Source organism: Lactuca saligna, chromosome 5, assembly GCF_052625555.1.
Source record: "Lactuca saligna cultivar CGN05327 chromosome 5, ASM5262555v1, whole genome shotgun sequence".
Lineage (NCBI taxonomy): Eukaryota > Viridiplantae > Streptophyta > Magnoliopsida > Asterales > Asteraceae > Lactuca > Lactuca saligna.
The window spans coordinates 197,690,267-197,706,678 of NC_136421.1; the positions used below are offsets into that span (position 1 = coordinate 197,690,267).

General features: G+C 39.7%; 1 protein-coding gene across 1 annotated transcript; it reads left to right on the forward strand.

The window, feature by feature from the left end:
• The first annotated feature begins 13,489 nt into the window (after positions 1-13,489).
• LOC145046123 (uncharacterized) lies at positions 13,490-15,810 on the forward strand. Its single transcript, XM_078994407.1, has 4 exons — positions 13,490-14,608; positions 14,692-14,941; positions 15,035-15,582; positions 15,670-15,810. The coding sequence occupies exons 1-4, from the start codon at positions 13,490-13,492 to the stop codon at positions 15,808-15,810; spliced, it is 2,058 nt and encodes a 685-aa protein (XP_078850533.1).
• The last annotated feature ends 602 nt before the right edge of the window (positions 15,811-16,412 follow it).

The following is a 16,412-nucleotide window of genomic DNA, read 5'->3' on the forward strand; positions in this document are numbered from 1 at the left end:
GAGTTTACGGCCCAAGCATGTGCTTAGGCCGTAAACACCTCAAACACCCCAAAAACACTTGTTTAAAGTCCCAAAAACTCATCTAGGGTGTTTGGCAATTTAGACTTGACAACAAGGAAGGCTTAAATGCATCAAACAACATCATTTGATGGCAAAAAGAGGAGTTTACGGCCAAGGCTAAGCTTGGGCCGTAAACACCCATGTTTTTGTGTCAAACAAGTCCCAAAACCCCCCAAATGCATGTAAGGATTTTATCTAAGGCCTTTGGAAGTGTGTTGTACCATTTAACTTCACATTTGGACACAGAATGAAGAGTTTACGGCCAAGGATGTTCTTGGGCCGTAAACTCCCCAAAAATATATGCCAAATTGTCCCAAACTCACTATATGGCCTTCTAGGATTTATCTAAGGTGTATGAGACTTTGTTGTACCAATAAAACATACGTCTTGAAGGGTTTACAAGAGTTTACGGCCCAAGAACAAGTCTTGGCCGTAAACTCCCCAAAAATGTCACAAATTATGATGTTTAATCCCTTAAAATAGTCCAAGACACATACCACTAAATCAAGGAAGTGAAATAAGACCTTAAACATACACTTTGGAGTGCCACAAGAGTTTACGGCCAAACCTAGGGGGTTTACGGCCGTAAAATCCCAAAGGATGGCCTTTGGGCCATAAACTCCAAAAGAGTGAGCTCGTGGACCCTCCCGTAAATCATTCATGACCTTGTACCACTCCCGGGAACCCCTTCTAGGCCTTAAAACCCCGAAAACGATGCTAGAATGTCCAAATACTATAATGAAAAGCATAAGATGATTAACTTCTTGTAAAATACATATTTCATATAACATTAGGGTCCTAAGAGGTGCTCAAGAGGTTATTGGGTACCAAACGCTCAATCGACACTTTTACCCGATTTACCCGATTTACCCGATTTCCGCGATTTTAGGTGAGTTCATACCCCTTAATGAACCTTTCAAATGTTTTATATGTTTTAGGGGGGAGATACAAGTTGAATATACATGTTTATGAAAAGTTATACAAGACTATTTTTCAAATTACAGAATTAATCACATGTGATTCACAACCTGTAGTTCAAATCACATGTGATTTATCACTATGCTTTATAAATAAGTCAATTGTTTTCAAAACTATCTTGGATTAACAAACAAGTTTTAAATGTTCCTTTCGTACAATACTTTTGTTAAATAAAACTCTTTATGAGAATGTAATCATACTAATATATTTATATAAGTAAGACTTGAAAGACTTAGGACCGATAGCTCGCCTTATTTCCTGTTTCTTGTTTGATTGTGGACTTAGGGTAGTAGTTATCCATCCGACTGTCATTGATTTCTTAATTATATATCTCATATATTAGTACAGATTATGAGTACTTCTTAATTCATTAATTACCTGAATCATTACTTGACTAGAACCACACACACTAAATTAACTATAATGGGTATAGTTAAGGACTCTATCCCTAGTTTCCACTATTACTCTACACTACTATAATTCTCTATATTATGAAGCAATACACTAACATGACTGGGAAGGTCATGGGGATCCGCTATTACTCACACTATTAGGAACATACAAGAAAGACACTATAACCGCACTAAAATACTAAATGAAAGATGAAGTAATATCCCGAAGTAAATAAGTATCTGATACTAAAGGATGCTGCACCACTATTACATACTCTAAGAATAACTCACTATATTCCATTACTTAATGTTCTGGAAAATATGGGATTTTCTAGGTTTCACCACTATTTATGATTTCAAACTTCAGTTTTCATAATAATGACTCTAATGCTTTTTATACAAGTACTCACACTAAAACTCTTATGAACTCACCAGCTTTATGCTGATAATTCTTTTCAAAATAACTTGTATCTTCAGGTCAAAGATAGACAGGTACAGCAGCAGCATTTTTGGAAAAGATGGAAGATACAAGACCCATCTCTTATTTTTGTTTACTTTTGGTGTTTGTCAAACATTACAAAACACACTTGTAAATACACTTACTATATAAATGAAATGGTTGTATGTTTCTTGCTTTTACTATTATACAATTGTGATGATACTGTACACTACGTCATCCACCCCGAAACGTATTCCGCCGTTATCGGTTTTGGGGTGTGACAAATTGGTATCAGAGCATTGTTTATAGTGAATCAAGTATATCAACCTATAAAATATATACGAACTATAAACACTTCGGGAGTAAAACACTCTGACCAAGAATATATACTATTAAGTATCTAAAGGATTTAACTAAGTATATATACACACATCACTATAAAACACAGAAGTCAGTATCGTCCTAGAACCAAACAAAAGTATTAAGATTGTTGGATAGCACGATTGAGCTTAGAGACATATAGTCACATTTAGGGGGATGTAGCCTGATCAACTACATCTTCCTGGGAGTGACTAGCATGTGCCTAAGTTTGGTTGTGGTATTGCAACAAGTCTAAAACTTACCAACACTACCACAATAACGTTAACATTAGAATACTATAGGAGTATTCTGTACCTCTAAAAAAACATACATCTGTGAGAACTAAAAAGAGTCGTTACTGATGGAGCAATAGTTGCTAAATGGATACTTTCCGGTTACATGTGACTAGGGCGTTATAGACTTAGAATCTGTGATCTTTGCTTTAGTTCCTGTTCCTTGTTTGGTTGTGGATTTAGAGTTAGGGTCACTTATTCGACGGACTATCCTGCCCCAATCACATGTAATTAGTATGCATTATGCAAGTATTGGTCCAACTCGTGACGACCATCTTATAAGTAATTTAGATTAGTACGTCTATTAACCTTCTTTTCCCCTTTGCTCGCATAGATACCATGACTGGCTTCCACCCTCCTGGCGACCCGTACTACCCAAACCAGGGTAATGGGGGATGGCTTAGTGAAGAGTCGGACGATGATCACCCAATCCCCTTGGATGACCACCGAGCAGAAGGCTTTCCGGATAACTCCGACTCCGAGCCAGAAGTTAATAACCTACCCCCTGGAGTCCTAAACCCCAACCCCTGTCCGACATTTCAGGGCCCCACTCCTATGTGGGCCATATCCTTGCATAGATGGAGCGAAGAGCAGGGTCAGTCCACGCCATACAATGGAGACCGAAGTTTCTACAACATAAATGAAGGTGGATCAGCAGATCAAGTTCTGCCCATCATGATCCGAAGGATTGCGAGGAATGTCGAGCAAGGTCAAGCTGCAATAGGTCGAGTTGTGGAAGTGGATGCCAATTCAAATCTCAACACAGTTCGCATCCGCCAACTCGAAGAAGCCATGGACATGACAAGGAGGACTAACGAGGCTCTGCAGCACCAGCTGGCTGCATCCCAAGCTGAAGTTAGAGAACTCCGTGCACGCCAAAGGACTCATGATCGACACCTTCAAGAAGTTATGCGTCAGCTAGTAGAACTGATGATTCACCCGACAAGTAACCGTCGCCAGTAGAAGACGTCTAGTTACCTCTATCTTTTGTTTAATGGATTAACCTATTCACTCTATGTTCCGTAGATCTATTATCTGTAAACATTCCTAGCTTGAAAGTACTCTAGTCAAACCTCTAAACTGCCAAACCTTTTCTCTATGGTATGATGTAAGACCTATTGCTAGGTCAATTTTTCATGAACTTGTGTTGCATCATGGATACCAATATATTGGCAGTTGATTTCTCTATTGCTATAACTCTCATCTTGATCTTGGATTATGTTGATTTAGTCCACGGAACACTCTATTTATATTCGCAATAGGCTCTTACTATTGCTATCATTTCTATACTTCTTCCAGTAAAGGATGCCTCCACGAAAGCGTCCCGCCAGAGGAAGGCCTGCAACTCAAACCCCTACTCCACCACCTCCTCCTCCACAGATCGATCCGGTGTTATTTCAAACAGCGGTAACTGCGGCCGTGACAGCAGCCATGGCCCAAATGAATTCTGGGGATGCGAGCGGTGGTAACTCCAGGTTCGGTGAAATCCATCATCGAGTGCAGGGATGTACTTATAAGGATTTCATGAACTGTAAACCCACCTTCTTCGATGGTACTGGAGGAATTCTGACATTATCTCGATGATTCGAAAGAACCGAAGCTGTATTTGAGATGTGCTCTTGTCCCGAGGAGAGCAAAATCAAGTTCGCTACTGCTACCCTTACCAACAGGGCCTTGACATGGTGGAACGGCCATGTTAGTTCACTTTCCTTGGTCACAGCCAATGCTATGGGCTGGGACACTCTCAAGGACCTCATGAGAGGAGAGTACTGCCCTAGGGGTGAAATTCAGAAACTTGAGGAAGAACTCTGGAACCTCAAGATGAAGGGGACCGATATAACAACTTATACGGCCAGGTTTTGCGACTTGGCAGCTATGTGCCCCAATATGATCCCTTCGGAGGACAAGAAGATTGAACGGTACATCTGGGGTTTAGTGCCCCCGTATCAAGGAAATGTTCTAGCTTCACGCCCTACAACTTTTGATAGCGCCAAGGAATTGGCCCAGAGTCTGATCAACCACGAAATCTCCTCCACTCCAGCGATAGCAACCACGACAACCACTGCACCGCCCGCTTCATCTGACAGAAAGAGGAAGCGATGGGATAAGATGAAAGGCAAGAAAATTCAAACCTCCTCAAAGGACCAACAAATTGTGGCGGTCCATGCTGCCACCACCCCGACTACTCCAGCTGCTCCAGCCCCGCCAAAAGCTTACAGTGGAAACTTGCCCAAGTGTCCCAAGTGCCCTTTCCACCACAACGGCCCCTGCCGTGAACTGCAGTGTTCCAACTGCGGTCGAAAAGGCCATACTATCCGATTTTGTAAGGCCCCTCCCAAACCTATCACGCAGGTTCCTAGTACGGGAGTGACCCCAACTTGTTATGGCTGTGGAGAGACGGGTCATTTTAAGAGAAACTGTCCAAAGACCCCAAATGCTGGAGGAACTGGAAGGCTACTCGCTATCGGTCACAATGAAGCGGTAGCAGATCCCACAGTAGTCACGGGTACGTTTCTTCTCAACAACTCCTATGCCTGTGTCTTATTTGATAGTGGTGCAGAAAGAAGCTTCGTAAATCGTAACTTTAAACACTTACTCAAACAAACCCCTCAACCACTAAAAGAAACATTCGTCGTAGAAATGGCTAATGGGAAAACAGAAAGCTCTAGCGAAATCTACATAGGTTGCACTCTCATGTTAGACGATCACTCATTTCCAATCGACCTTATGCCGGTCTCAATCAAAAATTTCGATGTCATTGTTGGTATGGATTGGTTGAGCCTCCATTGCGCCGATATCCTATGTTCCGACAAAGCCATTCGTCTGAACCTTCCAAATCACGAAACCCTCTTGATATATGGAGATAAGCCGAGTACGAACCTTCGTATCATCTCCAGTGTTCAGGCTCAGAAATACTTACGCAAGGAGTATCGCGCCTTTCTTGCCCATGTCGTCGACACTAACCAGAAGTCGAAAGATCCAAAAGACATTCCCGTAGTGTGCGATTTCCCTGATGTCTTTCCGGAGGATCTTCCCGGCCTACCTCCCAAACGTCAGATTGAATTCAGAATCGACCTAATTCCAGGAGCTACCCCCGTAGCTAAGTCGCCCTACCGTCTAGCGCCCGCCGAAATGCAAGAACTATCTGGCCAACTCAACGAACTGCTCAGCAAGGGCTTTATAAGACCGAGTTTCTCACCTTGGGGAGCTCCGGTCTTGTTCGTGAAAAAGAAAGACGGATCGTTTCGGATGTGCATCGACTATAGAGAACTCAATAAACTCACGGTTAAAAATCGCTACCCCCTCCCTCGTATCGACGATCTGTTTGATCAATTACAAGGAGCAAGTTACTTCTCCAAGATTGACCTTAGATCTGGGTATCATCAGTTACGGGTACTTGAGGAAGATGTTCCGAAGACAGCTTTCCGAACCCGCTACGGACACTTTGAGTTCGTAGTGATGCCCTTTGGACTGACCAACGCCCCTGCAGTATTCATGGACTTGATGAATAGAGTGTGTCGTCCATACCTGGATTAGTTCGTCATCGTCTTCATTGACGATATCCTCGTTTACTCTCGGAACGAGGAAGAACACAAGGATCACCTACGACAAGTCTTGGAAACGTTGCGATCCGAAAAGTTATATGCGAAGTTCTCTAAGTGCGAGTTCTGGATCCGAAGAGTCGAATTCTTAGGTCACGTGGTTAGTGAAGAAGGAATTCATGTGGATCCCTCCAAGATTAAAGCTATTGAGAACTGGTCAGCACCGAAGACGCCTACGGAAATTCGTCAATTTCTAGGCCTCGCTGGCTACTACCGTAGATTCATTCAAAACATTTCTCGGATTGCGAAACCTCTCACTATGCTGACACAGAAAGGAGTACCGTTCGACTGGGAGGAAAGACAGGAGAAGGCATTCCAAACCCTGAAGCGAGCCCTATGCACCGCGCCAGTATTATCCCTGCTCGAAGGGACAGAAGATTTTGTCGTATACTGTGATGCATCCAACCAGAGGCTCGGTTGTGTCTTGATGCAACGGGGTAAGGTTATCGCATATGCCTCGAGACAGCTAAAGACCCATGAGGCGAACTACACTACGCACGACCTCGAGTTAGGAGCAGTTGTTTTTGCACTAAAAATCTGGAGACACTACTTATATGGGACAAAGAGTGTGGTGTACACTGATCATAAAAGCCTCCAACACATAATGAACCAAAAAGAACTCAACATGAGGCAGCGTCGATGGGTCGAACTACTTAACGATTACGACTGTGAAATTAGATATCACCCGGGAAAAGCCAATGTAGTGGCAGATGCACTGAGCAGGAAGGAGTATACTGGTCGAAAGACCAAGTCTTTGACGATGACTATTCATTCGCATCTCTCAACGCAGATCAAAGAGGCTCAGCTGGAAGCCTTAAAGCCCGAGAACGTGTTGGGAGAATCTCTACGTGGAATGGATAAAAATTTGGAAGTAAAGGGTGACGGAGCCTACTACTTCATGGACCGAATATGGACTCCACGCCATGGAGGTTTTAGAGATTTGGTTATGAGGGAAGCGCATAACACTCGCTACTCCATCCACCCGGGTTCAGATAAGATGTATCTGGATCTCAAAAAGCCATACTGGTGGCCAAACATGAAAGCGGAGATCGCCACATTTGTGAGTAAGTGCCTCACTTGTGCGAAGGTCAAGGTTGAATATCAAAAGCCATCAGGACTTCTCCAACAACCTGGGATACCAGAATGGAAGTGGGAGCGGATCACGATGGACTTTATAATCAAACTTCCCAAGACAACGGGTGGATTAGATACTATTTGGGTCATTGTCGATAGGTTGACTAAGTCCGCACATTTCCTACCCATCAAGGAAACGGACAAGATGGAGAAACTCACTAGAACATACATTAAAGAAATAGTACGACTACATGGCGTCCCTATCTCTATTATCTCAGACAGAGATAGTAGATTCACCTCTAGGTTCTGGCAATCGTTGCAAGAAGCACTAGGGACGAGGCTGGACATGAGTACAGCCTACCATCCGCAGACCGACGGACAGAGTGAGAGGACGATTCAAACCTTAGAGGATATGCTGCGAGCTTGTGTAATTGACTTCGGTAAGTCATGGGACACACACTTACCTCTTGTGGAATTTTCTTATAATAATAGTTATCATACGAGCATCAAGGCAGCCCCATTCGAAGCCCTCTACGGTCGCAAGTGTAGATCCCCTCTATGCTGGGCTGAGGTGGGTGACACTCAACTAGCTAAAGGAAGAGTTCCTGACAGCTCTCTCACTGGTCCGGAGATCATTCGAGAAACGACCGAGAAGATTGTACAGATACGCGAACGACTTAAAGCCGCTAGGGATCGACAGAAAAGCTACGCCGATAAACGAAGAAAACCCTTGGAATTCCAGGTGGGAGATCGAGTCATGTTGAAGGTCTCACCCTGGAAGGGCACGATACGCTTTGGAAAGCATGGAAAGTTGAACCCAAGGTACATAGGGCCTTTTGAGATTCTCGCTAGAATCGGCCCCTTAGCTTATAAACTCAACCTACCTCACGAACTAAGCAACATACACCCTACCTTTCACGTCTCTAACTTGAAGAAATGCCTGTCAGACGAGACGCTCGTAATTCCCCTTGACGAGATTGAGGTCAATGAGAGCCTCAACTTCGTGGAAGAACCTGTTGAGATTATGGATCGAGAAGTAAAACGAACGAAGCAAAGCCGTATCCCAATTGTGAAAGTTTGGTGGAACGCCAAACGAGGACCGGAATTCACTTGGGAACGCGAAGACCAAATGAAACTCAAATACCCCCATCTGTTCACGTAGTTGTACTATAACTCTTATATGTATGAATTCTAAAATTTCGGGACGAAATTTCCCCTAACGGGGGGATGATGTGACAACCCTAAATCTATTCCCGTTACAAATCCCATTTTCACTAACGGAATACGTTAACGTACGTTATTTTATGTAATATTTGGAATCGTTAATATCTGAATATCTAATTTTATGCATGTCCTAATATCATTATAAGTAATATAACTCATACGTGTTAATCTAGTTTAACCTAATAGAATTGTATTACTATTTCAACCACTTCACCCGGGTAAAAAGTTTTAACCCCGTTAAACTTTAGCATCGGGTAGCCGTGTATCGGGTACAATACCCGAGACATATAAAAACACTTGAACACTTCAATTGGACTCTTTTACCACAATTACACCTCTCTCTCACTACTTTCTCTCTCTAGACCCGAAATCGACTCCAAATCCGCGAATTTCCGACTTCCAAACGTAAGGATTCATCCCCTAACTTAATCTAATCATACTTTACTGCTTTTAGAGCCCAAAATCATGAGAATCAAGGACCATAAAGGAGTTTACGGCCGAAGAAGCTCCTTAGGCGGTAAACCCCCAAAATCATGCCAAAGATCAAGTTTTTCCTCATGATAAGCTAGTATACTAATTAAGGCATGTATCTAGAAGGGTTTGGACACTAAAACACATGGATTAGGCATGTAAAAAAAGGAGTTTACGGCCCAAGCATGTGCTTAGGCCGTAAACACCTCAAACACCCCAAAAACACTTGTTTAAAGTCCCAAAAACTCATCTAGGGTGTTTGGCAATTTAGACTTGACAACAAGGAAGGCTTAAATGCATCAAACAACATCATTTGATGGCAAAAAGAGGAGTTTACTGCCAAGGCTAAGCTTGGGCCGTAAACACCCATGTTTTTGTGTCAAACAAGTCCCAAAACCCCCCAAATGCATGTAAGGATTTTATCTAAGGCCTTTGGAAGTGTGTTGTACCATTTAACTTCACATTTGGACACAGAATGAAGAGTTTACGGCCAAGGATGTTCTTGGGCCGTAAACTCCCCAAAAATATATGCCAAATTGTCCCAAACTCACTATATGGCCTTCTAGGATTTATCTAAGGTGTATGAGACTTTGTTGTACCAATAAAACATACATCTTGAAGGGTTTACAAGAGTTTACGGCCCAAGAACAAGTCTTGGCCGTAAACTCCCCAAAAATGTCACAAATTATGATGTTTAATCCCTTAAAATAGTCCAAGACACATACCACTAAATCAAGGAAGTGAAATAAGACCTTAAACATACACTTTGGAGTGCCACAAGAGTTTACGGCCAAACCTAGGGGGTTTACGGCCGTAAACTCCCAAAGGATGGCCTTTGGGCCATAAACTCCAAAAGAGTGAGCTCGTGGACCCTCCCGTAAATCATTCATGACCTTGTACCACTCCCAGGAACCCCTTCTAGGCCTTAAAACCCCGAAAATGATGCTAGAATGTCCAAATACTATAATGAAAAGCATAAGATGATTAACTTCTTTTAAAATACATATTTCATATGACATTAGGGTCCTAAGAGGTGCTCAAGAGGTTATTGGGTACCAAACGCTCAATCGACACTTTTACCCGATTTACCCGATTTCCGCGATTTCAGGTGAGTTCATACCCCTTAATGAACCTTTCAAATGTTTTATATGTTTTAGGGGGGAGATAGAAGTTGAATATACATGTTTATGAAAAGTTATACAAGACTATTTTTCAAATTACAGAATTAATCACATGTGATTCACAACCTGTAGTTCAAATCACATGTGATTTATCACTATGCTTTATAAATAAGTCAATTGTTTTCAAAACTATCTTGGATTAACAAACAAGTTTTAAATGTTCCTTTCGTACAATACTTTTGTTAAATAAAACTCTTTATGAGAATGTAATCATACTAATATATTTATATAAGTAAGACTTGAAAGACTTAGGACCGATAGCTCGCCTTATTTCCTGTTTCTTGTTTGATTGTGGACTTAGGGTAGTAGTTATCCATCCGACTGTCATTGATTTCTTAATTATATATCTCATATATTAGTACAGATTATGAGTACTTCTTAATTCATTAATTACCTGAATCACTACTTGACTAGAACCACACACACTAAATTAACTATAATGGGTATAGTTAAGGACTCTATCCCTAGTTTCCACTATTACTCTACACTACTATAATTCTCTATATTATGAAGCAATACACTAACAAGAGAATACAATACAAGTGATACGAAAGATTACTACACTATAATACAAGAGAATGCACCAATCATGAGATAACTCACTAATCCACTATGGGATACTCTATACGCTATTCACTATGCCCGAAGTTTTCCGACAGGAAGACGACACTATATGTATAGATCTATACGGGGCAGACGCTATTACATCCCGACTGATAACTTCAGTCCGAGCCGCTCAGGCCCAGGGATGCTTTTACTCTACTACGGTATGCATGACTGGGAAGGTCATGGGGATCCGCTATTACTCACACTATTGGGAACATACAAGAAAGACACTATAACCGCACTAAAATACTAAATGAAAGATGAAGTAATATCCCGAAGTAAATAAGTATCTGATACTAAAGGATGCTGCACCACTATTACATACTCTAAGAATAACTCACTATATTCCATTACTTAATGTTCTGGAAAATATGGGATTTTCTAGGTTTCACCACTATTTATGATTTCAAACTTCAGTTTTCATAATAATGACTCTAATGCTTTTTATACAAGTACTCACACTAAAACTCTTATGAACTCACCAGCTTTATGCTGATAATTCTTTTCAAAATAACTTGTATCTTCAGGTCAAAGATAGACAGGTACAGCAGCAGCATTTTTGGAAAAGATGGAAGATACAAGACCCATCTCTTATTTTTGTTTACTTTTGGTGTTTGTCAAACATTACAAAACACACTTGTAAATACACTTACTATATAAATGAAATGGTTGTATGTTTCTTGCTTTTACTATTATACAATTGTGATGATACTGTACACTACGTCATCCACCCCGAAACGTATTCCGCCGTTATCGGTTTTGGGGTGTGACACCTTTGATGATGTACTAGATTCTCCCACTTTCTTTCAAATGACTGATTTGAGATATTTGAAGGATGACTTCTTCGGTGTTTCATTCATTCCTATGTTCTTATCCATCTTTTTTTATGAATGGATGACTCTGGATCTTCAAGTAGTAGCACCAAAGGTGTGTTAGAACCTATGGTAATGAACTACTTCAAAATAAACAAAAATAAAAACGTAAAACTGAACAAAAACAAATAGAAAAATGACTAGATTCACGTCGTGAGCCTTGAAAGCTCACGTCATGAGTTCAGTGCTGAACGAAAAAAACAACTAAGCTGTAAAATAACTTTTTGCAAGTTTTACCCTACAAAAAGGATCAATTAACCTAAAGCAAATAAATTAACAACTAAAATAGCCGTCCCCGGCAACAGTGCCAAATACTTGATGCATGCAAATAGCTACACCTAATTTTAAATTATTAACCTAACTAACTTAACTAAGTAAAATGCACCTAGGTAGTGTACCAAGTCGAATTGTAATGTAGTTTAAGTAAGTCGGGGTCGAACACAGGGAACAATTTTTTTAATTAAGAAAAAACTTCAAAAATGGTCCCTGTGGTTTCTGAAAATATCAAGTTTAGTCCCTAACTTCAAAAAACCTCACAGATGGTCCATGTGGTTTCAAAACTTTTATCAAATGGTCCTTCCGGCTCACTCCGTTACCATTTCACCGTTAACTCATTTTTTAATAAAATATTGCAGGGGTAATTTCTTCATTTCAGTTGTAACCTTCTCTCTTTAATATGAAATGATTACATGTTGCTTGCACATCACTACCCGTCCTTCTCCCAAGAAGATAACTAGTTACATCTTTATTCATCGGGTTCATTCCCATTGTAGAAGCAAGAACAAAAATTGGGATTTAGTGTTTTAAGCTCCAGGAATTGCAATGGTGTTATCAATATGGTGTTTTCGAGAAAAATTTGTAACCGTGGAGTACTTAGGAAAAAGATACATTACAATACTACAAAAAAAACTTGTTTTTTTTTTGGTCTATTGTGTTGACGTAAGGAAATCATTGATTTTAGTCTTTTTTTTTTTGTAGAAGGTTATGATAACTATTTCACGTTGAAGATACACTACAGTGGTGTATTCACCAAATCACCTGGAAGGAAATACGTTGATGGTGTTGTAGCATATGTAGATGATGTTGACACTTATTTATTTTCAGTTCATGAGCTTGACGACATGGTTCGAGAACTAGGGTAGAAAACTGAGCAAACCCTTTACTACCATTTCTGTATCCCTAAATACCCTTTGGACTATGGCTTAATGCCTTTAGGTAATGATCAAGATTTACTTAAAATGGTATCATATGTCCCTAAACATAGACTTATTAGGGTGTATATTGAAACTGGTCAGACAAGGGTAGCTAGTTATTACAAGTCTCCTTCTAAAGTTGTTATTGAGGAGTTGGAGCCTGATAGTATGTCACCTGAAATGAATAGAAAGAAACTTTGTAGGAGAGAAGCAGGATCATGTAGTAGAAAGCTTGATCTAAACAAGTCTATGAACCCTGATTATGAGCAGTCACAAGTGTTAGATGTTGATGAAGGCCATGATTACTCAAAGAGTATTCTACCATTTATAAGGTCACAAGGCAAACAAAGTCATGTCATTCAAGAGGAAATGGTGAATCATGAAATTGAAACTCAAGAAGAAGTGATCACTAGTGCAGTAGAAACTGAATAACCATTGGGAACTTACCATGTACATGAACCAAGCTGCCAAGTTGATGATGGAGCTAATACTACAATAGTTGATCACTATGAACCATTTATAGAGGATTACTCACTTTATGATGATTATGATGCTGAGTTTAATGTTCAAACTTCATTTGAACAACCACCAGAAGTGGATTAGCAAGAGGGTATGGTGAGTGATGATAGTGGAGAGGCTTTCTACTCTAAGATTGGCCATGGTTCTGAGGATAGTTGAGATGATTATGATGAAAGTGAATATAATGTGGATGAATCTAACATACAATTTGATGTAGATGTATACATGAGTGAATTCCATAATGTTGTTGATGTAGATGAACATGGAATCCTGAACAATCTTTCAAAAGATGAAGGGATTGACATGGTTGATGATGAGTTGGAAGTTATTACCACTGATGATTATCAATTTGCAGGATTTCATGAAGATGATAGGAAGAGACTACTTAAAGAGTTGAGTAAGTCAAGTACATGCTCACATGGAGAGGTTCATGTTAAACCATTTCAGATTGGTCAGGTCTTCAAAACCAAGCTTGATGTTAAAAACTACATGAACTCACATGATGTAGCAACCAGGAGGTCTTTATACCAAGCCAAAAATGACAAAATCTGGATTAGGGTGAAATGTAAAGGTGTTGTAAGTAAGACTTCTAAAGTAGTTGATGGTGGTGTGCCTGCAACTAGAAGTAGGGCAAAGTGCAAGGGTAAAGATGTAATTGCCAATAAAGGTACATATCCATGGGCACTCCAAATATTGAGGGCTAATGAAAATCAGCATTGGTTGATGAAAACAGTACTGGATGAGAATAAATGTTTGCAAACAAGGGCGGTTAAATCTTGCACTTCCAGATACGTAGCAAACTTAATTATTCAACAAATACAAAGTAACCCTAAAATTCTAGTGAAAGCTTTACACGAAGAGTTGTGCAAGAAAATGGAGGTAGGAATGTCATTGCAAAAGGTTGCTAGGGAAAAGTCAATGGATGAGCGTATCATTAGTGGGGACTACCAAGTACAGTATGGATTTTTGAGGGATTATGTGTTGGAGCTACTCAACACTAATCCTGGTACAACAGTTCAGATTGATGTGTATCCAGAAACCTCCCTATCTATTACCAAAAGAACTTTTAGAAGAATATATGTCTTTCTAGGTGCATTGAAATTAGGACTCAAATGTGGGTTAAGAGATTTTCTAGGTCTGGATGGTACTTTCATGAAGGGCCCTTACCCTGGGCAAGTGTTAACTGGTGTAGGGTTGGACTCAAACAATGGCATATACCCTGTAGCATATGCAGTGGTAGAGACAGAATCAACAAGTAGTTGGACCTGGTTCTTGGAACTGTTAGGAGAAGATTTGGACCTGGGACCAAATTCAAACTTTACATTCATTTCAGATAGACAAAAGGTGTGTATCACCTAAATTTTTTTTTATTACCTTTTCTAAATACATTTGGTTAACTGATTTTGCATACATTGACTTTTGTTTAGGGAATAATACCAGAAATGGAGAAGGTATTCCCTAGTGCAAAACACAGATTCTGTTTGAGGCATATCCAAGAAAACATGAAGAAATGGTGGAAAGGAAAAGACATAAGTGGCCAGCTTTGGGAGTGTGGTAGAGCAACAACAATCAATCATTTTAATAGAGCAATGGATGAGTTGAAGAGGATCAATGAAGAGGCTCATGCTTGGGTGTGTAAGATCCCAACAAACACTTGGGCTAAATCTCACTTTAGTGGTAAGTTTCTAGAAATTTATTGAGAAATGTTAATCTTCCTTGTTGTGTGTTTACTATATGTGTAAGTGTCTTCTCTTAATATCTATTATTCAGGAAGGGCACATACTGATTGTTTGTTGTATAACCTTTGTGAGGTATTCAATTCTAAGCTAGATGAAGGTAAGGATAAACCTATTATCACTTGCTTAGAGTATACTAGAGAGTATCTCATGAAGAGGTTATGTGTGGTGCAAAAGGAAATAGATAAGTGTGAAGGACTTCTAACCCCTACTACAACTACATTGTTTGAAAAGATTAAGACTGATGCAGCAAAGTATATGGCTAAATACAATGGGGCAGGAAAGTACCAAGTGGCAAGCACATGGCAAGACCAGCATGTGGAAAACTTGAATGATCAAAGTTGCAGTTGTAGGTTTTGGGAGATTACAGGTTTCCCATGTAGACATGTTGTTTGTGCTATATGGGACAAAATTAAGAATGGTGAAAATTCCCCACATGTTGATGAATGGGTCCATCCTTACTATAGGTTATCAACATCGAAAGCCATGTATTTCAACAAAATTGATCCATTGGATGGACGTACAATGTGGCCTAAAAGTGACTTCCCATTCACTTTACTTCCACCAAAACATAAGACACAAGTTTGTATTTCAAGTACACCAAATATATAGTATACATGTGAACATGGAATGAATTAAATTATAACTATAGTATATCAATATGTGTAGGTTGGGAGGCCTAAGAAGAAGAGAAGGAGGGGTGTTGATGAGCTAAGCAGCCAAGCTGTTAGATTAAGCAGGAAATATTTGGCAGTCACTTGTTCAAAGTGTCATAACAAAGGGCATAATTCCAAAACATGTAAAGGGTAGGGAGGCAGTGGTGAAGTTGGAGGGGGCTGAAAACTATTTTTAGTAGTTATTAGGATGCTTGTGTTGTAGGTATTTTGAAACTTAAGTCATGTGTACTTGTTTGAATATGTGTTAAGAACTTGAAAACTTTGCATGTAATGCTTGTGTTGTAGGTCTTTTGAAAACTTTGCATCATGGTTGTGTTGAGAACTTTATAACTTTGCATGTAATGGTGTGTATGCACTTTTTTGTAATGAATTAATATGTTTTGTGTACTACCCTTCATAGATCAATTAATAACATTGTACATTTCAATTGCAAATGAAAACCATCTTAAATATGCATTTACAATACACTTAACAATTGCATTTCAAAAAACATTCAAGAAATTGTAAAATCAACTATAACAAACTACATTCCATTACAATTACCATTACCACTCCATTACACATTAATATGATACATAAACCAAATACAACAACACCAATTCCAAAACCACCAACATAAACTGGAAAAAAAAAAAATAACCTATTCGATTAAAATAATAAAAAAACCCCTGCAATGGTTACAAACCAAAAACCAAAAACCAAAATTCCATTACCATCCAAACCTTCACAAGATAC

Bases quoted from the DNA above. Each gene is read 5' to 3' on its own strand.
- LOC145046123 (XM_078994407.1), top strand. From the start codon at position 13,490: ATGAGTGAATTCCATAATGTTGTTGATGTAGATGAACATGGAATCCTG. The intron at 14,942-15,034 runs GTAAGTTTCTAG...TCTATTATTCAG, and splicing joins GGCTAAATCTCACTTTAGTG to GAAGGGCACATACTGATTGT. The intron at 15,583-15,669 runs GTTTGTATTTCA...CAATATGTGTAG, and splicing joins CACCAAAACATAAGACACAA to GTTGGGAGGCCTAAGAAGAA.